The sequence below is a fragment of the Chelonus insularis genome, unplaced genomic scaffold, assembly GCF_013357705.1.
Source record: "Chelonus insularis isolate UGA/USDA-ARS -01 unplaced genomic scaffold, ASM1335770v1 contig_399_pilon, whole genome shotgun sequence".
Taxonomy (NCBI): domain Eukaryota; kingdom Metazoa; phylum Arthropoda; class Insecta; order Hymenoptera; family Braconidae; genus Chelonus; species Chelonus insularis.
Genome location: NW_023276554.1, coordinates 951,099 through 976,245, shown reverse-complemented (window position 1 = coordinate 976,245; position 25,147 = coordinate 951,099). Strand labels below are relative to the sequence as shown.

Genomic DNA, 25,147 nt, shown 5'->3' with positions numbered 1-25,147 from the left:
AAACAAAGAAATTTTTTTTGACAATCGTTAGTATTATTAACGAAATATTCTGTTCACAAATTTTTTTTTAAGCATAGGAATTAACAAAACAAAACGTGGATTATGAATTTTTAATTTAGTGAGTAGAGGACAATATGAAAGGTTCACTTTTTCACAATAGGAAGCGATAATAGCACTGTAAATTATATTGCAGCGACTGAAATGAACAAAGTCATGTAGCTTTATGTTGAGATAGAAGTTTAATCCACTTTTAAATTGCTATGCGTACTTGTAATACCGTAGAATAACGATAAAGAAAATGGACACGACGACGTAAAACAAAAAATAAAAGAGCTACTCAAGTAGACTATCCACGATTTGGCTTGGAAATAAAATCTATTCTGATATAATCCAACACATAACTAGACATTTCACTCATTGTCTCCTAGATGCATTAAAGCATACACAATACATTCAGCGAAAAGTTTAAAACGAAACCCACGGAGGTCGAGTTCAGAGTTAACATTTGTCAAGCAAGCGGATTTTGTTTGATGATAAGGCTTCATAGAGTACAATTAACTTCATGCTCTCCGATTCAGAAGTCCACGATAAAACTAACTTCCGATAGAATTTTATGAAAAACAATATTTCTGCTGTTTCATTTACATATTTGGTTTAAAATTCATCTCAACATTTTTTTCGTCTTATTTTGCAGTTTTTTGAATCTTTTTTTGGTCTAGATACTGAACTTAAAGTGCAGTTGAACTAGATTTGATGCTAAATATAACTCCAAAGTACCTGTTATTGATTGAATTTGTCTATAAATTTTGGGGCTTCATCAATGATTAATGAAACAAATATGCAGGGCAGAAAAGTGTACTAATTTTGTTGACATGGCCTACACCGAATTAGGACATATCAATTTCAACTACTCTACCATCAAGTCCAATGATTGACTAATAATTCAATCTAATGAGTTCTATATTTCAGATAAATTTTTTATTAAAAAATTATAAATATTGATTCATTTAATTTTTCAAATATTTTATTCTCAATAAAAGAAAAACTCTTTCAGAACTTTTCACCTGTTTAGCAATTATTCTTCTTACTTAAAACCCGAGAATTGGAATGATATTTGTAATATTTAAATAGAACTCGATCATCTGATGCTTTTAAAATAGTTAATCATTATTAATTGAAAGTTACAGCCATCAATGCAGTTTCATGAATAGAAAAGTAATTTTATAATATGTATAATTATTAATGAAAACATACCAATTATTACATATTATGTGACTTGATTGCATCATTAATAAACTTTTTTATATAAATCCAATAACGTTAATCATCAAATTAATATTCATTATATAAAATAATTAATATGATAACGTCAATAATGAGAGTAATTATAAGTATTATGTTGAAAAGTTTCAAATATCATTTGCATTTGTATTAATTATAAAAATGATGCTATCATAAATATAAAATTATAAACAAGTTCTAGTGGAGATATGTTTTTGTATCATACTTTTCACCGACTTGGAAAAAAAAGTAGCGTAGGCACTGTTACGAAATCTAATTTTTGTAACACATGTTTATATGGAATAAGTTTTGAATAATTTATTTTAAAAAATATCATTTGACAGTAAGATTAATATATTATTCATTGATAAAAAATTATCAATATCAAAGATGGAACGTGATTTTTTAAAGGAATAAAACTCCGTTGTCTTGCCACCCACATGAGAAGAAAGAATCATTTTTCATTATTTTATTTACAATACCACGAATAACATCATTAAAAAATATATTGTCTGACTAATCATATTAGACATCGATAAGAAAGTAAATAACATTTTTCTAAATGACCCAATTATAAAAGCTCTGTACTACTCATCGATTATTATATATCATTCCATACAATATTTTTCTACTTCCAAGATGAAAAATCTGATACTTTTCTTTCATCCTTATTGATGAAGTAACGTCATAAGTCGCAGTAACTAAAAATAACAATGCATTTTCCATGTTGCAATTTTATTTCTACAAGATACTAAGTACATTGTATAAAATTTTTGTATAAATTCAATAGACAGCTCCGCATATTTTCAATATTCAGCACAAGCTGACGTAATTTGAAATAAATGTATCATCGTGGTCTACATTTACCAAGTGTCTCCTTTTCATTAGCATGAGGTTGATAACATTATTGAATAAATAAATATGCGTGTCTACAATATACCATGTGTTGACTCGAACACAAAATCGAAGATCGCAAGTAGTACTATATGTGAATACTTGTAGAATTACACAATGAGTAGGTGTGAAATGATGGTATGAGAGCCTATAGTCTCTGGGTACTGCACAGTGTTGTGTAGTGTTCGATCGGCCTATTTCAATCTCCTAAGACCTTATGGTTGAGAGCTTTATCCATAGAACCAAGAGGATCCTCGTGATTGGTGTGATACTCTCATTGATGAGACTTCCGTTGATGGGCTGCAGGAGATAGACAAGGAAACAAAGGAAGGAAACCAAGAAAGATTCAAAAAGAAGACATACCGAGGAACAGAAGTGAGACCCTTGTCGAGTAGGGGCCAGCGGCATTTCTTTCTGAGTGCAACGGACGTCAATATAATGTTCTCGGAGTCGTTTTGGGTGCGACCGCGTGTCGAGACCCCGTGGCATGCATTCGCGAGTGCGCAGAGTTTACTCGAGTTTTCCCCCATACTGATGCTGGTAGAGACTTTGGTGGGGAAAATGAGTCGTTGTGCGAGCCCAGTCTGGCGGGGGTGTCGGCGAGAATCGCCACAACAGAAGGGGAAACACCGGGCTACGAAGGACACGCGGTCGGCACTGGTGTGGAAGAGGTCGAAAGAGGGAGATAGCTGTGAGCACAAGACAGAGACAATACGACCCATGTGTTCGTCGCCGAAAGCACAGTAGGGGTCGAGACTTTAACGAGACGAAGCGGGGATAAAGGAGAGCCCCGTTTACTGCTATGTACCACGCTCGTCCCTGGCTCTCGATCTGCTTGCTCCCCGCTTCGTCGTGACTCTCACAGCAGTTCGACGCCGGTCGCGCTCTCAGCATGGTTGGATTTGTTAAATATTTGTCTTTTTCACCTGGTTATACGTTTTTAAAATCAACCAACACTTTTCACACAACTTGAACGTCTTATCAAATTACTCACTGTGTTCCTCTAACAGGTAGTTATTGAGTTTTCGGTAATTGCATCTAGCAAATTAACTGTGTGTATCATCATCACGTCAAATACCTCGACTTAACCTCAAAGAGACAAAGAAGACTTTGATTTATATCCTACTGTATCTTCTGCTTTCGAGGAAAAATTTATCGCTCTGTTTGATAATTCTCCTTGGAATTTTCTCAATCAGATTGTCGTAATTGAAAAGATACTGTAGTACTTATTTTACTGCTACTGGTATTATTATGTTTGTTGACATTTTGAAGTGTTGAATGAATAAAAAAAAAAAATCAAACTGCAATTTTTTTTTTCGAATTGTTTGAGTGATTAATTGCGTTTAACAGATACTCGGTGGATTGTTTAGTGCTGTATTTATAGATCATGAATACCCAAAGTGACGTAAAGCTTGTCTGACAATTTACAAACGTCATTTTGACAGGACTAGGACAACACATGGCGCCGAAGGAAATTAAACAAATGGTAAGAGTTTTTATTGTAAAATTCAAATGGTATGGGATTGTTTTTTTTTTTTAAAAGTGTATTTGTGATTTTTTTTCGTAGGAAATAAATAGTAAAAGATTCTTATATTACTTCTCTCCATCGTCTTTATCATGCTTTCTTCAGGGTTTTTAGCAGCGTGAACTTACTGATATACACATTACACTCTTGTCACGTGCTGCGGAAGTGATCTAGCCGAAGGATCTATACATTTCACTAACTATTGTTGCATGTTGTGATTAAAATCGCGTCAAACACGTTCCTTTTTACTCTCTATATAAGGGCAGAGATTAAAATTAACTACATACGAAAAAAAATTTCTACGCCCATTCATTCTTTTTTATTATTTTCATTTCGTTTGTTTTCTCGTTCTATTATGTGATATTGACAAGTAATAATACAATATGAGTGATTCATCATGTACTGCAATTTATAAAATGTCAGTTATACATGATCGTTAATGCATCATCTAGAGATCATAATTGAAAAAACGCTGTTTTTAATATTTGATATCAGAATGTTTCATTTTTATCTTTACCTTGTATGCAAAGTTATTAAATATCTGGAATAGTTTTTCTTTTTTAGTTTAAATAAAGACTTGAATATCATTTAACATGTTTTGTGCTTAATATAAAAATGTAATATTATTGAAGATAAAAATTGTAAATTCATTTTTTTACTCAATGTCGACAAAATGATAACTTTCTATGTAACTTCATTATTTTTAATTTTTTTGTTTTTTATTTTCATATAATTTACATTTACAAATATTCTCAAGAAAAATATAATATTCTTTGTCGTAGAATGTTTTTTCTTTCGTCTCAACAAAAGAATTTCTTTCTTTAACAAAAAAATGATTAAAGGACTCAAGGATTTAAAGACAGAATGAAAAGTTAAATTAAAAGTCGACTTGACACTTTTTAACAAGAAAATTCCAATACTATAGACATTTCATTTTTTCTACTGAAAAGTCTTCCGAGAAGACTACGTAGGTTTCAAATGATCTCCTTTAAGTCCTTTAAAGTAACGTACGTGCTCCTTTAATACACTAGTGTAGAAAAGATCTGGCGAGGACTTATGTGAGGGTCGCAGTAAAAATTTCACATCTAAGGGATGCTTGAGAGTAAGAGAAGGGCTGTGCCTTTGAAGAAAGCTATTGAATCGGCACCGAAAAAGAAAGATCATGATGACGACTAGAGGACCAATAAGGGAAAACCTTATGAAGCTAAGGGTGTTGAAGTGAAAGGGAAATAGAGAAGAGATGAGAAAATGAAAAAAGAAGAAAGTATAAGCCTCTCAAAGCTGTTGTCCGTTCGCAAAGTTTTCGTTAGAGTTTGCTTGATTTACCGCACCATTTCAAAGACTGAAAATCGCTTTCAAGAATGTTCAAATATTCAAACGAAGTTCCTCGGGAGACCGCATGTTCGAAAAAAAACTTTCAGTATACATTAAATTGTCAACTTCATTATGAACATTTTGCTTCTGGAAAATTCTTTAATCAATATTTCATTACTGAGTGTTATCTCCTTTAATATAATCTATTTTTGTAGGTCGTTTTTTTGAACCAAATTACTGATTAATTAAGCATTTTAAACTAAATTATTTATCCTTTGAAAATAAGAGATTTCAATGCTGACCCACTTGCTGTTTCATCTGATGGCAAAACCGACGATAGAAGATTCGTTTTGCGAAATTCCACAGGTGACGTCGTTCGTTCCATGTCGTCGTAGCTAAGCCAAGAATTCGTTTATTCGCTCGTGAAACTTAGTGCTTCGATAATTTATCCCAAGAATTATAAGTTCTTTGCACTCCTAGATACGATTTTTTTTTTTCATTTATACTCCATAAATTTATCAGAGAAATTATTGTCACCCTTTGAAATTTTTTTTTTCTTCCCAAAAAAAAAAAAAAGAAGAATATTTTTTCAACAGAATTTTGACATTAATTTTATAAAATTCATTTTAATTTCTAAAATATATCACTGGACTCTCGTTCTGTATAAATAATAAATTTATTTTGAAATTTGATCAAATGTGTTTGTATTAAAACTTTCGAGCTGATATGAAAATTATTCAAATGTTCTAACATAAAGTGAAATTTATGTGATTTAAAATGTAAATTTTCATTCAGCTTTTAATTTTATATTATTTGTACCATCTCTTCGTGTATACACAATACGTTAATTTTGATAAATGAATATCTGAAGACTGTTATTGAAGAATATTCAAACAAAATCATTTCCTCAAGTTTTATAAACTCATTTTCGCAACAATAATTTTAATTACTTCACTTATATTCCAATCATTTGATTACTCAGATTAGAACTAAAGTTTTGTCAATTTTTGAAAATTTTAAATCTGCTTGTTACAACCGATAGAGATAAATTTTTGAAACCTTTTAAATTTTCCTAGTGTCAATCAAAAGAACTCTTAACAATAATTCACGACGTTATTTATGATGCAAACATATGAATAAATTCGTAGTAGAAAGCGTTATTAAGCTAATATGAAAACGTGCGTAGAATAAACATGTATACGAAGGGATTGAGGGTACAATGTGGGGTTTGTTCGCAGTGTTATCTGGTGTATGAGATAAAGCTAGTCATGGATCGAAGCACGTGCACACCACACCGTGCTAACAATCCATCGGATACACACATGACAATTAAACGTATTCTAATGAATGCATCGACGTACTATGCATTGTTATAAATGATGCAGCCGATATGAATGTAATAATTTACACTATTTGCGCAGTTGTCAGTTGCTAATTCGCAAGCTTCGGAAATCAAAGCTCATAGCATCAATCGCAATAGCTTTTAGATGCTCGTGATGCTCTATAGTGTACGTTCTAGTCGGTCAAGTATAGAATATACATAACGTGGATGTTGATCATGACGACTATGTATTGAAAGAGCCAGTGAGTCACTTTACCACTAATAAGCATAGAGTGAGTGTCAGAGAATTCACTTCCTGGTAATTGAAGAGATCGAAACAGAGAAACAGAAACGTGACAGTAAAATCGACACTGGTGGATGCTGAAGGGAAAGAATGTAGAATGTAGACAGTAAGTAACGTGCATACCTGACGTGCGTCGACTACCTGACCGAGTCCAACGGGATTGGTTGCAGCTAAGACTGATGTTACTGCTGTTGGTTCTAGAATGCATCATTCCAAGAATTTGGGCTTAAGGTGATATGACGTTTGTTCTGTCAGGGATGGATGTGATCTGTAACTCGCCCCCGGACATGACCCATTAACAGAAATTTTCATTAACTTGAGATGTTTGCGGTGTGGGTTACATTCAATTCATGCTGAATTTATGACCGAACAGGTATTTATCGAAAAAGTCACGCCTATGGAAATTAGTATTTTATGGTTGTTAACAAAATTTTGACCTGAATGATAAATAACTTTTTAAAAAGTCATATCGACACCAGTCAAAATAATTAGGCTTAAAGATATTTCAATTCTTTAACCTTCAACCACCATCAGGATTAGCAGAATGACCATAAATTTAATAACCTAATAAAATATTTTATAGAGTAATCTTATTAGAGTTTAGAGAAAAGTTTGCTTATTTTATTCTTATCCATTTTTTTTGTAGACATATCTTTGTTTCACTTTATGATCTATTTTTATTTGTTTTTCCTCATAATATTATTTGCAGTTTATTAATGAATACTGGTTAAAAAACCTGATCTCCTCTAGTTTTGCATAGAATAAAATCTTAAGTAAAACATCATCTCGTAAAAAAAATATGAATCTTAATTACTTAAACTTATTAATGAGTTAGAAGTTAGACGTTACATAATCTGCGTTTTCATAAAATTATAAAAAAGTTTTAAAGATTAGTTTATTCATATGGTTTCACTTGATGTGTTTTCTTAATTAAAACTCATTTATAAACTTTTTTATTCATTATTGAACATCAGAGCGTCTCTTATCTTGTTCATTGACTCATTTTAATGATAATAAATCTTTTGATAGTAGTCGTTTACCATTGAATAGAAAAAATATGTTTCAAATGGAAAAATATGTTACATAAAAACCTTGAAATTATGTTTCAGTATCTGATAATAAATATAACAAACATCAAAGAACAACATAGACAAAATAAAATATGTATGAAGATTTCAAAGCTTGGGAATGTATATTCGGTTAATTAAAAAAATTTTTATACGATAAATTTAGCTCGGAGTATTTATTGACAAAAATGTCTATAGACTTCTGAAAAAAAAAAACAAATGTAAATGAAAGCTGATTATAAAGATCTTAAGTAAATTTATTTAATAGAAAATATTTTTATATGAAAAGTTTCGAGTGAATTAAAAAAAAAAAACGAACAAATTACAGGGAAGAATAGAAAGCTTTGGTTGAAGAGCAAAATTAAGTGGTGAGGCGTGCACGTGTTAAATGAAGTTAAAATTTAGTAGGCAACGAGAAAGTTATTCACATTTACAATTTCCCTATGTTAAGTGTGCAAAAAGACAGCGATAAGACAATAAAATAATCGTTATCTAAAAACTACGAAAATAATCAATCATTATATCTACTGTAATTATTAGATGCTGATAATTTATACAATCCTTGTTTTTTTTTTTATTTTTGATTCAGTTTAGTTAATGATAAAGTTTAAACATTAATCTTATACGAATTTCATCAGCAATAGGAGTTTCCTCGTATCAGCCATATAAGTGCAAAGTAAATAGAGAGTGAGTTGAGGACTTGCTACTACTGTTTGCAATGAACAAAGTATGTATAGATAAAACAACTGCATGAGGTAGTAGAGAGAAGAGCAACAAAGAGAACAAGTCACAGTAAAATGTTCGTAACCAACATATTTTTACTTTTCTGACCGTAAAAAAAGATAAAAAGAAAAAATGATAGAAAAAATGGTCCAGCCCACAAGTTTTTTTCTCTTGCCTATGCAATTGGGTTATACCTATCTATATGATGTCTGTGCATATAACTTTGCTGATATGACTCGATCAACAAAAGTTACGCAAAACCGCCGATCGTAAACAAATGTTATACCATCAAACCGTCCCTCCTTCACCTTTCACTCATCTAACTCTACTTTTTAATATTGAACAGTACTTTTTTTTTTGTATCTTGAATGTATAAAACTTTTTCCAAGTGTAGAAAAACTTAGGTAATATACTAGAGTGCAGGAAATGAAATTTTTCAAAGAGCAAAGTGCACAAACGCAATGTAGTTAATAAATGTAATCAGAAGTCAAGCAGAAAAAGTAAAGCTTATCTTGGTTATTCTTTTACGTTAATATTTTTTATGTTCTAAGCTAGACACTGTTGCAAATCAATCATCAATTATATTATTTTGTGAGGTACTACCATAAAAAATTCCTTGAAATATTTTATAACAAATGTTATTACTTATTCAAAGTTGATCTACTTAAAAGGAAGTTACTTTAATTGACCTAAATATCTTACAATTTTTCAATTATTGCAATCCTTTCAAGAGTTACATTTGTTCATACTTGGTTACTTATTGATCAAACCTATAACTTACTTTGTAAAACAAAAAATAACAACTTTTGGTAATTCCTTTTAATCGCATTATTCCTTTTGTGTACTTGAACAAGTTAGCAGTAGTTGCATAGTTCAAATCTGAACTTTGTTATGTTGACTTCGATCAATGGCAATGAGTGAGGGAGAGAGGCATGAGCGAGTGACCGAGATCGAAAGGTATAATATGCATAGAACGAACGGTTGTCGCGAAATGTGGGCGACTAATGCAAACATGTATTACCAAACGTGCGCTTGACCATAGTAAACAACGAAAACGGAAGCACAAAGGGTCCGTGCTAGTTGGGATACGAAGAGAAAGAGCCATGTTCACAAGTTACTGCCTCTCTGCTAATGCTTTAGCCCGTCATTTGCAAATTGTATGTTGTTTCGTTACTCACGAAACTAGCGTTAGAATCACACGTAATTAAAATCATGACACGTCTGATAATTCTAATTTTGTGTTTGAATGCACTTAGACAAAAGACGTTAAGTTAATAGAACTCATTTCATTGCTCTAGAAGTGTATGTAAACTTGTTAGTTTGAAGTTAGTCGTAGTGATATGACGTTGTTTATAATTTTAATTGAATATTTGATTAGTTTAGAAACCCAAGTGATCATTCGATTTAGGGTGGAAAATTGGAATATTTAGCTCAATTGATAGGAAATTATTCAAACTCATGAAATAGTATATGGATTATAATTGGAAAAAGTTTTAATTAGAAAATTTGTGTTAACAAAAACTAATAACATTTAAATTTTTTATGATTCTATATGTCAATTCAACTATCAATTAAATTTAATTGAACATATACATTTAGAAATAAATGGAAATTTTATTGTTATTTCTTAACTATATTTAACAACATTAAGTTTACACAATGTTATTATCAATTCTGAAAAAAATTTAATTGATTGTGAAGTATTTATCGATGAATACATATAAACGAAAGTATCATGTGTTTGAAAGAATGAATGTTTTATATTCAAAGTTAAAAATTTTTCATCATGCAAATTTTCAATCCATATCTCTCTTTAGATCTACACAAAAGCTATCAGCAGTAAAACTGTCGTATTCTTAAAATATTTAATCCATATTTATTTTTATTTTCTTATATACAGATAAATTGAGAAAAATAAAAATGCAATGAAGAAATTTTATTTATTCATTTCTTCATAAAAATGTACAATCGAAATTTCTTTCCAACTATTATTAGACAATATCTTTTTATATTTTTTCAATGAATCTTGATAGAAAATTTCCTTCTATCATTCTTGTTTTCAATATATCAATTTATCTAAAAATAGAATGTCAACTGTAAAGAAACTATTGACGAGTTTCATTATCTCTGAAAAAAACAATAAATTTAAATGTACTTTTTGTTTTTATTTTTCATGGATTTTTAATGTTTAAATAATTATTTGAAACGTAAAAATAGAGTCATAATCATCGTATCAACGATTATATATCAGAGACCAGTACTTCTATTTTCATATTGAACACATTATCATCTAGTGGGCGTGACTTAAGAGTATGTTTTCCATGACATTTAAGAGTTATGCATATACTCTGAGAGCTAAAAAACAGGAAATGTGTTTTTTAATAATCACAATGTAAAAATCATAATGTATATTATATAATAGACAAAACACCTTTCCTGAGATACATAAAATTCCAAAATTTACGCTAAAATTCAACATGGAAAATTAAATATTAAATGTAAATTTTTTTACTTCATTAATTAACGGGAATGTTGAATAAGTATTCTCATGATATAAAGTGAAAAGTATAATATTTGCCCAGTAAGAGGAAGTAATGTAATTATTATTATTATTATTATTTAAAGGTTGAATTCTTTTCTTTTCTGGTTCCTCGAGCTCACTTTATCCGGAATAATCATTTTCGAGGGTGAACACGAGAAGAGACTGTTCACGCGAATTAAATTGTAGCCACACGATCCACCACACGTTTAAAACCACTTTACCACGTCGATGCTATAGCATCTATAGAGTTACCCTTACTGACCGTATATGGTTAAGTTACCGGAAATGCGATGCTACAATTCGATACACGGTATATCAGAGACATGTTATGAAGTAATAAATATTAAAATTTAAATAAATTTAATATTAATGCATAAAATGCCATTTAATATGGCATACAGGATGATTCAATCTTTTGCATATTAAGTGAAAATTTGATATAATATCTGTGGATTGTAAATTGAATAGAGTCATTGAGAAGTAATTTCTGTAAACCTATTTCAGAAAGTAATTATAACTAGTTTGAAATGCAAAATTAATACAGAATGTTAAAATATACATATAGTTTATTCCCGATAGCGTTGCAAAACATTTCCCCTAGAGTATAATGAATTATTTCGTGTTCATTGGCTTTAATCAACACAAAATATTAAGAGTACAACAAAAATTCTCTTCAATTACTTCAAACTCGCCTACGTCTATAATAAGACTATGACATGTTTACGTACTAACGTATAATGCACATGTTACTAAACTGCAGTTTAACCCCGTTTAATATCATTTACAACTATGACCACGAGCATAAATGAGCGATGGGTATACACAAAAAATAGCTCCTCGTTAGTGTAAAATATTTTACTGCTTTCAAGCTAAAGCAGGATTTTGTTTATCAGGGATAGACTTGGTGATAAAATGAAAAAAATGTTTAAGTATTTCTTGAGTTTGCATGAAAGATTTTAAATAAATTAAAATGTCAAGAAAAAATGTCACTGTGATGAAAATATTTTTTTTAGTCAGACATTTTTTACATATATGAATCAAACAAAAAAAAAATTGTTTTTATAAAAATTGAAATATTCATGTGGATGCTAAAATTTGAATTAAAAATAATTGAAGACAAAAGAATATTTTTTGTTGATTTATTCCAGAGAGACTTTATTTACTCAAACGATTTCGTTTTTTCCTTGTTGGAAAACAGCATAAAAAAGCGATAAATTTTCATTACAAATAAATCTTCTGTAAGAGACAAGTTTAATCCAAATATTTATGATAAAAATCATAATTATTAAATGAAGTGAAATTAATAAAAACCTAGATTGACATTTTAATTAATCCTTCTCATCTTCCATACCCACTTATTCACATGACGCTTAATAACAATCAACGCCTTTTAAACATACACACACATTACATCCATCTATCTCGTTATTTTTATTATCGAATCATTGCAGATTATATAAATTATTTGAAACGTTTATATTTTATGCACTCTCACATCCAGCATGAATTACAAAGATAACTTCTCAAGTGAATCTTGAATACAAATTGCTTATCGTTACTCGTTTTCGTACTGTGCAGTTTACAGATGAAGAAATTGCAATACAATCTGGCATTATTCCAAGACGATTAACGCATAAGACTTAAATCGACTTGTATACAGTGGCAATGAGATTTGGAATAAGGCTAGTATGTGCGACTGTACTTTACACAGCGTTGCGTTCGAACATGTCCGATCGGATTAAACCGGACGCTAATTCCCGCCATCCAATAACCTATGGTCACAGTGACGTATTAGTACGCGTAAGGCTAATGGATTCGAATTAGACCGATACTTGGGGTTAAATTAGTCACTGATCAGAGATGTTCATCGTTTGTAATCCGCTGTTGAATCTCTCATTCAAATAATACTTGATTCATTCCTCTGTCATGTAAGGAAAATTTCCATTGCAATTAGTTAATGAATGAATTTATTGTTTATTGATATTTCATTCAAAAAGATATCTATCTTTTTATCATTAAATTTTCTTACGTCGTTAAAAAACTACTATTATAAATATAATTCAAAAAAAAAACAATTACCAATAATCTTTTGTTTATTTTAGTAATTAAGAACTAAATTTTATGAAAATTCTTATATGCAGCAGAGAATGATTTATTTATTTAATAACTTCTACTTTATTAATTGGGCTTGTAAAAATTCAACCGAGGAGACTGTTGCACTTTATTCTGCTTATTCCACATACTTTACATGCTAAAATGCTTTAAAGAGCTTAGCTCTTGTAATAATTATGATGATTATTTCTTTACTCTAGTACTTGACAAGGAAAAAAGAAAAATATTCATGAATAATAATATTATAAATTATTTATAATTAGTGTTGATATATTTTTTACTAAAGTACTGAGGTAGTTGGAGAATAAATAATTGCTTTTGACAACTGACTAAGTAATCAAAGTTAACTGAGTAATTAAATACTGGCATTCAATATGGATCAATCAAAATGATTAATCATAATCATTCAGTTAATCCAACTTTGATCTTTATAATTCAATATATCTCCTCTGGTGCATATTTCGGGAATTCAAGTGTCAATGGCAAATCTACAAACATGTACACATAAGTTTACTGATTACTAAACACCGCAAAGGAGAATTTGACGCTTCAGTTTAACTCTAAGTACATATAGTTATATTAACGTCCTTACTGAATGTTCTAACATTTGAAATAGCATGTTTATTGTACAATTTCCATGTACTTGTATCTATCTCTCTACATACGAGAATTAATGTTGATGTAGTTACATATGCGTATGCCTCCATCCCACCATCATTATTCGTCTCAAAGGATAATAGATTATTTTAAGCAAATTAAGTTGAAAATTTAAGCAGAGCAATTTAAGTAATATATATTATCCCAAAATTGCCGGACGTGCAGTCAAGAAACACCATGGGCGAGTCTTGTGTATTCTTCACACACAAGTCATTGGCCTTCTCTCTTCTCGTCTCCTTTTCTCACTCAGCTCGTCGAGATCAACTTGGTACACTACTCGGCCGATTATACACATATAGATTCAACATAGATATCGCACACGAGTCTCCTCCAGGATATTCCGATCCACCGGTTCTCTGATGCTTGATTTTTCAATCCGATCCAAATGCACGTGTGCGCACAGTCGAAATATTCAAGTACCTCAGGAGTAGTCGATCGGTATGGCTGTGCTTAGCCAAGCTTACAGGGCGCGATTCTCAAGCGAACGATAATAAACGAGCTTTTACGATCACCAGTGGGTCCCCACAGACGTCTGGCATTGGCTCTCCAATCGTGATCCTTTTTCTTCATCTCACAACCCCCTTTTCCCCCCCTCCGACTCTTAATGTGCTTTCGTTCTTATTGAAATCGATTATTATTTTTCGTCTACTGAGATTTTACCTTTGATCGGCAATTTTATTCGGTGGCATTAAAAGTGCATACAATATCGTAAAGCAACAGACGTAAAAATTTATTTTACCAGAAAAATATTTTCCTGCAAAAGCAATATCTGAATTCTTTAAATAGAATTTCTAACGATTTTATCGTCGCTTAAAATTTTTTTAAAAATATCCTCCACATGTATGTGACGATATTTCGATAGCAGTTTGATTGATTTCCTTCATACTTGAGAATCGATTAAATTTTGAGTTAAATGGATTGAATCATACTTAAATTTATTCAAGGAAATATGTTAATTCGAGGGTTTGAAAATCGCCATAAAACAATTTAATTAATTCAACTCACAATTAAATTACCTCCAAAATTCATTATAAATTCATTCCTACGTTAAGAAAGTTTATTTATCTACTAAATTCCTTAATCTGACCCTCAAGGACCAGTTGACTTAGAGCTTGTTTATCCTGCCAACATAAATAAACACACGGCACTGTATATGTTAGATCAAATGCTCAATCAATACATATCTAATTAAAGATAAATAATACATCAATAGATGAAGTTTGCTTTTAGATGCGATGTTTTGTTGCGAAATCTACAAATGCTTAAACATAAACTACAGAAATTCTATCGATACTTCTTATAACCTTATACCTAACCTTCCTTAATATAACCCTCGAGAGTTTACTGCCACGACGAAACATGTGCTTCGACTTGATAAATTATTTAAAATGCTCTACACATGTGTCTATACAGACGACAGTAACATATAAATACAAAAGCACAGTAAAAGTTTGAAGAACTCAAGCTAGTGTTTAAATTCAACCAAGTGGACGTGGAAAGAACGAGAAAAATCATTCAATAAAGAGGGAAAAATAGGGTTCGTAGCACGAGTAACTCCGGAGAGTAAACACTGTCGTGTCAATTCCATTGGAAAATCACGCGTGATCTTCAATTCCCAATGGTTTTCAATTCTATCAAGACCTAACGGCGATCCTTCACTCTGTGCTCGCATTCTCTACTTCTTTTCTCGAGGATTCTTTTGCTTCAAGTGTGTCCGCCTGTTCAATCGCGCGAGTATGCGCTCTCAAGAGTTCGGACACACATGGGTGATCGTCGTAAATCAAAGAACATCCTTATGAAGCGCACGCGTCCACTCGTCACTTGCGTGCACCGAAAATAAGCTAAGGTACAGTTACCGAAAATTAATCACTTTTTTCGATGAGATCGAAAGACTAATTTCATTACTTTAGAGATATTTATCAGCTATTGTTGTTTTATCTTTTATAATAATCTTTATAAATTATATATAACCCTAGGTAAATGAAACATTTAATGTTCGATTGCAGGAGAAAATTGATAATTAAAAAGTTGTAAAAGTATTCATAAAATTGAGTTATGCTTTTAATTTAGCTTAATATTATCGATCAGTTAGTGTAGATGGTGATTATAATAAATATTTGAACAAAGTAATTTTACTTAAATTGAATTGTTAATTAAATTCAAATGAATTCTGATTTGACATATTTTTTGTTGAACACTAAACTAAAAGTTTTTAATGTATTACTAAAATATTGAATCTTAAATGATCTAAATTCAAACTGCATGAGGTGGTTATCTAACTTGCAATCAGATTGTCATTAAATATTCAATTTGAAATGAAGTTATTCGTGCTTTCGAAATTGAAATAATTAATATGATGAAGATTTTAATATGATAAATTAATAAAGTCATTTCAGAGTATCCTTAAATTTAAAACGTGTCTCTTAACTTTTAACTTAAAAACATATTTTTATGATGTGGTTGTTTTGACGGCAACTGTTTTAATATATTTAAAAAATTTATTTTAAAATACCTCATTATATTTTCAACAATAAAAAATATTATTTCATAAGAATTTTAGTAAAAATTATTATTAAAAAAAATATTTATTTAATTTTACTGTCATATACAGAAGTTCAAATTTCTATTGAAGATGGTTTAGTTGTATTGAAAGTTCACACAGAATTTAATATATTTAAATAATAATTTTATTTATCCATTTGATCTTTACATGGGCAAATACCAATTAAAAAGGACTCAACTACAAAAATCTCTCTATTTGTTATCAACATTGAAATGTTTATAAACAGATTAAAAGTAACTTTGATGTAAAAATATAGATATTCTAAATTTAATTCAAACAATCAACTGTCAGATAAATTTTATCTAAAAAATTTAAACAAAATAATTAAATTTTTGTTTAATTAAAAAACAAAAAATCCAAAACTTTGTTGATATGAATTTTAATTGAAACATTTCTCACTCTCATTTTATATATTTATTTTATAAAAAAATTTTTTCGTCCTCCTAATGTAGAATTTTATTACAAAATAAGCAGAAAAAAGATGATGCTACATAGCTGTTTTCTGTAAGTTTTTGTTTTACCTCAATACCACACACAATACGATGATATAATTGTACTGAAAAAAATCCAACTTTACCACAAAGGCATGATATCACCACAAAGCACTACTGCACCGAGTCTTTTGACGTAGGAATCATCAACAGGAATAATATATTTGTGGTTTGAAGATTCAAGTGATAGCATTACCCTTAAGGTTTCATGAAATCTGCAAATGGCCATACGTAATCCGATTCCTTTGTACTAGATGCTTGATTGATTCCGTTTAGGAAACTCAATCTCCTCGTATTATAGTTGATATTGTTCAAAATATCATTGATTGAAATCCCATCAGCATAATAGTAACATTCAGTTCTAATAGAATTAATGATCAATCACTTCCAAGACTTTTGATTGTACTCTAAAATCAGTTTCCAACAAATAATGATATTCCTTCCTCGTTTAACCGTAAATGATTCATAGCAAACTTTATGTAGAATTTTCCATCATTTCCTCATCTTTGCTCTTGACTTTTATTTTTCTATCGGAAATTGATAGGAAGGGCGAAGGCTAGAGTGAATATTGAATTCGATTGGGACACGACGCGTGCCCAACGGCACAGCAATTTCCAGAAAGATAGAATTTGAATAACGATTCGTGGCAAAGATTGAAAAGTAGAGTGAACTATACAGCGATAGATAAATTTTCTACATTTTATAAGTCTAAAAATCCATCCGTGACACCGAATTTCCTTAGATGATTGTCATGAGTACCAAGGCAAACTAATTTCCGGCAAAGTTGAAAAAACTGCTATCTTAGACGATGCATTTGCCAGATTAAAACATCATTGCATTTCACAGATCAAACTAGAAGTTGGAGTGACAATGTTTCTCCCTTTTTCCATCTCTATATAATGTATATATATATATACACAAAAATAATGTATAAACAAATTAAATTAGGTGATTTAAAAAGTTTACAATTTATATATGATGATTTGATGGCACAATGAATATTGTGAGATAAAATAAATTCACATTTTAGATTCAATTTATTCAAACAAATTAAAAGTATTTTTTTTCAAAAGGTCTGTTTGCGTAAAAGAATAACATTATAAAGAAGTTTCTTTTTTTATTGTTTTTTTTTTCTTCCATTGAATTGTTGTGAAAATACAATGAAGTTAATTGAGCAGTAAATTCAAAGTAGCATTTTATTGATTGTTTCTTTTACTATACATCCAATTGACAATTATAATAATGATCTTGCTATTTAATTCGATAAAAAGTCTAATAAAAATTGAATGAGGTAAAAAAAAATGACCAAAAATGTTGAAATTAATTTTCTTCATAAATTCAATTGATCTAATTATTTTTACATCATCATGGTCATAAATAATTACTGCCCATTTCGGAAATTCTATCATGTTTCTCGATTAATCGATCAGTTATATTATGTAATTAATTGTCAATTCCAATTGATAAATCGATTGATACATTCGAGGCTGTAATATTCATCGGTCATATTGATTCCAGTATAAACCAGCTATACGTCAAATATTCAATATAATCCTCCTATTCAATCTTAACTGAATTAAAGTAGTTAAATTTAAGCATTTTTACTTGACTCTCTTTATCCTCTTTGTCTGAAATAACAATGCACAATTCTAAGAAACTCTGAGCCTAAAGAATTCTAGTCTACCTAGCATTGAAATATACAAGAAAAAGATTTTTCTACAACATGCTCCCTTTTCATTAAATGCATCCCTAGAGTCAGACGATAAAAATGAAAGAAGATGATAGCAGTGATGGCTAATGTTAAAGTTCACAAGTCTAGACGAAGTACAAGGAGCTTCAATAATCGAAAATCATTTCGGGAAGATAGATATAGTGGAGAGTAGGCCAACAGGAAATGAGAACGATCCCCTCGAAGACGATGGTGTGAGAGAAATTGACTGTTCGATAATCGAAGATGAGGTCCCTGAAGAGCGGTCGACTGACTCGTACGTAATTAAATTCCTAGCACGCTCAACATCTCGTCTTCCAAAGGAGTGCTTCTCTATGATCGGCAAGTTACTCCCATCGTCATCTAGAAGTAAAGAACCCTTACTTATCCCAGTAGATTTAGATCTATTTCTTTTTCTTCTCCACTTCTCATCTTTATCTTTCTATATTTCATCTTTTACACTCCCTTTTTGCTTTATCAATAATTCCCTCTTTTTCATTTTTATTCTTAAATATAGAATGAGTATTAAAAAAGGACAGTCATATACTAGAAGATATCAATATTCTCTCTCTGGAACTGCCAGGTCAGGTCTCCTGAGACAGCGAAAAGAGACGAGAGAAAAACGTCGAGAGAAATATTCTTCAAAAATTTGATATTTTTATTTTCATTTAATTATGATTATTTGCTCATCAGTTTCAGTATAACTGTATACATCACAGCTGACCTTATTTTCAATTTATATGCCTTTTGTTTTTCATCTCCGGACAAGCTTTCTTCTTATTTACTCTTCCGAGCTACTCGAAAGAAACGCACGCGGACCAAGGTGGCATTCGTACGCGCACAAGCAATAAGTAATTCCAGAGGAAGGGAAGACTTGATTAATGGACTTCTTGTTCGTTCAATGTCTACTCTGTGAGACTTACAGAACACAACCACGCGGCCCCCGGAAAAAGAATAAAAAAATATCTTTGTTACAGTAAAGAAGAAGAAGATTCTGGAAAATACCGTCGATTAATTGTGGCTATAGCTATACATATATATCCTCGTTTTTCCCGTTTGTGTAACATCTCACCCCTCGACAACCTGGTTATTGCGCTTGCTGCTTAAACGATCTGGGATAAATTCTTGGCGAAAAATACCCTAGCTTAAAAAGTCTTTTTTTTCTTAATTAAAGAACAGAATTTGCAGTGGGATGGTCTTATTCGCGGTTTTGCAACTCGCTTTTTTTTGCTAAGAAAGAATGATAATGGGCAAAAATAATTGGAGAGTACTAACGCCTTTTTTCTTTTATTATTTGTTTTAGGAAGAAGCGAGGTGTCGTCATACAACTACCTAGAGAATCAATCGCTCGCCTCCGCACTGTTACGAGTCAGAGGGAAAAAAAGAGAAGAGTCATAACGGAGAATAATAATACTAAATCGATTTTAATTGACACGCCACCAAGTGGCCAAAGGGTGGCAGCGAGAAAAGTTACTGCTAAAGAGTATCGTAGTGGTGTGTTTAAATTTACGAGTGAACAGCAACTGGACAGTCGTGAGTACTTGGAGCACGTTAGTGAGAACGCTAACGTTGGAAAGTATACTTGCGACCGGTAACGGATGGCCATATACCCTCGATATCACGACCCACTGAAATCCCCAAGTGGTCACTGCATCGCATGACATTTCAATAAAATTTATTTTGCCACTCTTACTTAAGTCTATGTTCTTCCATAAAATTTATTGTTTCAAAGTTATTCATCATTTATCTCTCTTTTATATCAATCGAAAAATGAATTTTTCAACATCCTGAAATTGTTCAAGTATATCTACTGTCAATGTCGATGACTAGTTGGATTAAGAATAAATATTATTTATGACCAAAATAATGGCTGCCCTCAAACTCAATTCCATATCAAAGTATTGAAATAATGATGACAACTAAATGGTGAGAATTAAAATAATACAAAATGTAATTCCATTGATGAGATTAATCTATTGAAATCAATCAAGATTCAATGATAAAATTAATTGAATTTCTAAATTTTTTTTCTCCAATTTTTTCATCAACTAATTAACTCAATGGAGTCTAAACGAGACATCAGGGTCGAACAGTTGTTCAAAGATGCTTCAAATAATCCATATCACAAGTCGGATGAAGTTGTTGATGTAAGAATGCATTAATAGCAGAGAACACTGAAACTAACAACTTGTATTCTCTACCTTTATAACCCTGCTGGAAGTCAATTTGAACAAAACAAAGTCATTGGTTTGAACAAGACGTTACCCCTGAGGATCTTACGAGTGAAAGCGATACGTAGGAAGGAAAATGAAGATCTCTGGAGTGGAAGCAAGCGTGCCACTGCTTGGAGCAGTAGCACCTCGGTGTATCGTTAAACAGGCAACAGTGAAACGTTGTGTTGCTGCGCTTTTACTAGCTTCTGTTGCGAGCATCTTTTACTACAGTCATTACGTCATAAGCAGTCCATTATCAAGGTAAGTTAATAAAGAAAAATGAAATGATGCATGCTAATAGCTGTAGTAATGGTAATAATAACTTTAATTTGACAAGTCTATTGTAATTTTCATGGGGTCGTGTGAGTAATAAATTTAGTGAAAGCGTGTAGACATCAGTTCTTGTTTCCAAATGGCGTATCAAAAGGTAATCTGCCGGTCGACGCCACACGTAATCCTCACATCGATCAAGCCAGAATTTTATAGGCTTATCAGATTCATTTAAACTAAGGTTAAAGTCCTATATAGTCAAAAATATAAAATAATGTAGCAGCCGGTCTATAAATATCATTTTGCGCCCTCCAATGAATTAATGATGGAGGCAAAGTGCTTGAAACTGCAGTTTATTTACTCATAATTGAGTATAATGATGATTTATCTCATCAAAATAACTATTTACGTAAGGTAGAATGAACACACGGATGGTGTTCTCAAGGGAAATGGCTTTTCTCAAAGAGGACATGGCAAACAGCCGACGACGACGAGGACCGGACGTAGGATTCGAACTGCTGTGCTTGCCGCGAGCTCTTGCCAGCTACGGCAAACTTTTAGTTAACAAACTAGAGAATCGAGGCAAGGGGGTCATTTAGTATAACGAGTTGGCCAGTCCTCCCTCGGGTTCAGAAACTCTCTCCAGGTCTGGTATCCTAAGCGTGGGTGTACACGAGAAACAAACCCTTTCGAATAAGCTCAGAGTTAGTTTCATCAACAAGGACCTATCTTTGGTGATGAGTTTTCTTTGAAACGCGCCGCTGGCTTTCGTTTAGGTGGATTATCTTCTTGGTTATATTTTTACCAAGGGATTAATGAAATAGATCCAAGTAATTCAAAATTCCTCTGGAAACCAACAAGCAATTTGCAAACTCAACACTTTACCGCACTGAAGCGTTACCCATGAGAAAACCGACTAATTTAAATAGGATATATGACGGGCGTATATTTCTGCAATGAAACTGGTCTAATTGCAATTCTCGGCAAGAGCTTCTCATCTCCTTTCTATAGACCCAAAGGGATTACAAAATCAGACCGGGAACACTTTCTCAAATAGACTCCTCGAGTTCGGCGAGTCCATGCTTAATTAGAAGAGACATATAACTCAACGGTCTCCGCGCTCTCCTTATCCTGTCGACCCAAGGTGAGCCAATCTTAGGTCTTCAGATAATCAAGAAAAGCATAGAAACTTACTTCATGATGAACGACTCCTATAAACCATTCTGTAGCACTCCCAAGACCTCCAACTTCATTCGTAACTTCAGTATATTGTCGTCATTTATTTGAATACTTTACGGATATTCTTCTCCACTCGGCTAATTTCAAATAAACTTTCCCGTAATTAAATGGTCATTTTCGTTTAATTCCACAATAAAATATTTGAATTAATTTAATCGATTTTCATTAACAGCTTGTACTATTTATTAAATGAAACCGGATATTTATTTTACTTGCAATCATTGTTAATTCGAGTATTGAGATATTCAATATTACAACAAACCAAATTTTCCAAACACGATTTTAGCATTTAATATTTAATACAAATATCATTTTCTCTTAGTGGTTTTAAATAAACACTTGACTACTCCATTGCTTCTTCTCATTCTTCTGTGTACTTGAAAATTTTGTTCGCAAAGTTTCAACATCTATACACATAAATGTGGTCTTTACTGTCTAGATATTATTTAAACGTCAATAATGCACCTAATAAAAAGTTCTTTATTACCACCGCATTGGAAGAAACTTGAACGAGAAGCATTTAACCTGAAAATTGATGTAGAAATATGGGGGTAAATACGAAATACGCGGTAGACCGGGAAATTGTAAAGATGAGAACTCATAAAAACTTTCAAACGTTTCCGCAGGAAATATCTGATTATATCATCTTATAAAAAAACATTGGATTCTTAATACTTACAAATTTCATTCATCTATTCAACAATAATACGCTAAATTATATTTCAAATGCATAAGAGAATGATATCGTAAAAATAAAGTACGTTATATTCACTAAAGTAAATATGTGCTATTGAATTGATTTTCTCCTTCACTAACAGAGACATATAAAATCAATGAATAAGACTATTCGATCTGCCATTACAGTTATCGCATATAAATATATGTATACATGTATATAGCATTTGATCTCTCACCAATGTAAACTTGGAAATCTCGATAATCTTCAAAAATGAAAACAATCTGGATATTTTTTTGAATATTCAAATAGACATTTATTTTTCATGTTGAAAAAATAGATAAATGTTTTTCTTTTATATATATATATGAATGATATATATATATCATTTATAAGTGACTATTTTTTTACATTTTAAAATAAAAATTTTATGATGCGATTAAAGTGAGGATTTTAAAAAATTACAGAGTACACCTAAGCGGATCTACACATGCAGATAAAAAAATCTGTGATCAAAAATTTATAAATTCAACAGTTGCAAATGATATTTTTATTTTCATAAAGCCATTTATCTACTTTTTCATTGAGATTTTCCTTCTTTCTATCGTAAAAAAATTTTATTAGTCATCATTTGACTATAGAATATAAAAAAAAATGTCGTTAACAGAATTGTTTAGTGCCCTAAAAGCAAACACTCGACAATATTACGCTTAAAGATATTAACCCTTCGTATGATAGAATTATATTTTCTACTAACTTTGTTATTCTTTGGTTATTGACTTTATAAATTGACTTTCATTTTTTAACACAATCTCATAACATTTTTTTTCCTCTCTTACCACAAAAAAAATTTTTATTCCATAAAAATTCGATTTTTAATTTGAAAATTGAACTAATAAATTTTATTTACAAAGTAGACTAGTTAAACGATGAGAGATTAGAGGTATATTAATAACTGTTAATTGCTGAGAGACCAATTATACGGTCAATTACTGACTTAATATATAGATAAATAATAATCATTTACAGTCGAATGCATTGGTAAGACAATGGTTGAATAGTTCAGATAATAGCCTGAGGGAATAATTTTCAAAAGAAACAAGTGTGAAAAAAATTGTCTCTGATTGTCGAAAAAAAAAACAAAATTCCAACTCCATAAAAAAATATCTCTTCCATAGAAAACAAGATTTTTGAACATAAAGTATGAGGAAAAATTCCACGATGACATTAGCGATAACACTAGAGTCGTAATTTTCTGCAAGCTGTACCACAAAATCTGAAGTTTATGAATGTGCAACCGGAAATGTCGATAATGTTTAGTAAATAAGAAGAAATCAGAGGGCATTATAGAAGATGATAAAGGTTAGGTAAATGTTTTTTTTTATCATGATACTATGACGCAAATGTATGCAACGTTAGCAGCAATCAGGCCACCAGATAGACTGTTTGGGTGACTATGCTATCGCAGTATGTAAACATTAATATGCATATTTATCATTGGTAGTGATATATATTTTTTAGACGTCGTTTGCACAGCTACTCTAGCAGATACCCGTTTATTTTTTTATCTCTCACTATTTTCCACTCTTTCACATTCATAATCCATAGCACGTCTGCTCAATAGATCATTAGATTAATTGCAATATACAATAATAAGGTATGGCCTTCTGTATGATATTCAAATGACTTAATAAACATTGTTATATAGTTTATTGATTGTTCATTATCTATTTCATAGATATTGATCCATGTTTAATAGTTTAACATACTTTAAAGTACTCTGAACTATTATCTTTAATACTGTTCAAGCACCATTAATTTCAATTTCCCTCAATATAATTTACTTGAAGAGTTTTCATTCAAGAGATTTCCATGTACAAAAGGGACATTCTCAGCATTCAGTTATCAAAAGAACCCTAAGTCTTATACCTTCATCACGGAAATTAGATTGAATAATCCATTTTAATCGAACGAACTAAAGAGTTATAAGATGCAAAGTACATGAGAAAATACGCTGATTTGTTGGAATCATTAATGAATAGATCTAAAAAAAAACATCTGATAAAATATTCTTTTATATACACTATACCTACGAACAGACATGATTGGTTTTTCATTCAATGTAAAGATAATCTTTTTATAGAGAGTAATTTAAACGAGAAAGTTCAATAGTTAGGATGAAAAAAAAGGATAGAAAGAAAAAAAAATGCAAAATGAATTGAAAAAAGCAATAACAATTCAATAGTG

The 25,147-nt window shown here is 31.0% G+C and overlaps 2 protein-coding genes across 4 annotated transcripts in view; one reads left to right on the top strand and one right to left on the bottom strand.

The window, feature by feature from the left end:
- The window catches only part of LOC118068038 (ammonium transporter 1 member 1-like), a 73,460-nt gene that overhangs the window by 23,976 nt on the left and 24,337 nt on the right, over positions 1–25,147 (bottom strand). The gene's annotated exons all lie outside the window — the stretch shown is intronic.
- Positions 3,007–25,147, top strand: part of sfl (N-deacetylase and N-sulfotransferase sfl) — a 43,591-nt gene continuing 21,450 nt past the window's right edge. Inside the window, exons 1-3 of one of the 3 annotated variants that reach the window (XM_035085161.1) lie at positions 6,288–6,745; positions 6,841–7,012; positions 19,806–20,976. In XM_035085161.1, the coding sequence (XP_034941052.1) occupies positions 20,810–20,976 (167 nt within the window). In that variant the 5' untranslated portion in view covers positions 6,288–6,745; positions 6,841–7,012; positions 19,806–20,809. Of the gene's footprint in view, positions 3,662–6,287; positions 6,746–6,809; positions 7,013–19,805; positions 20,977–25,147 lie in introns of those variants that run through there. The other 2 variants (XM_035085160.1, XM_035085159.1) reach the window with 2 other exon arrangements.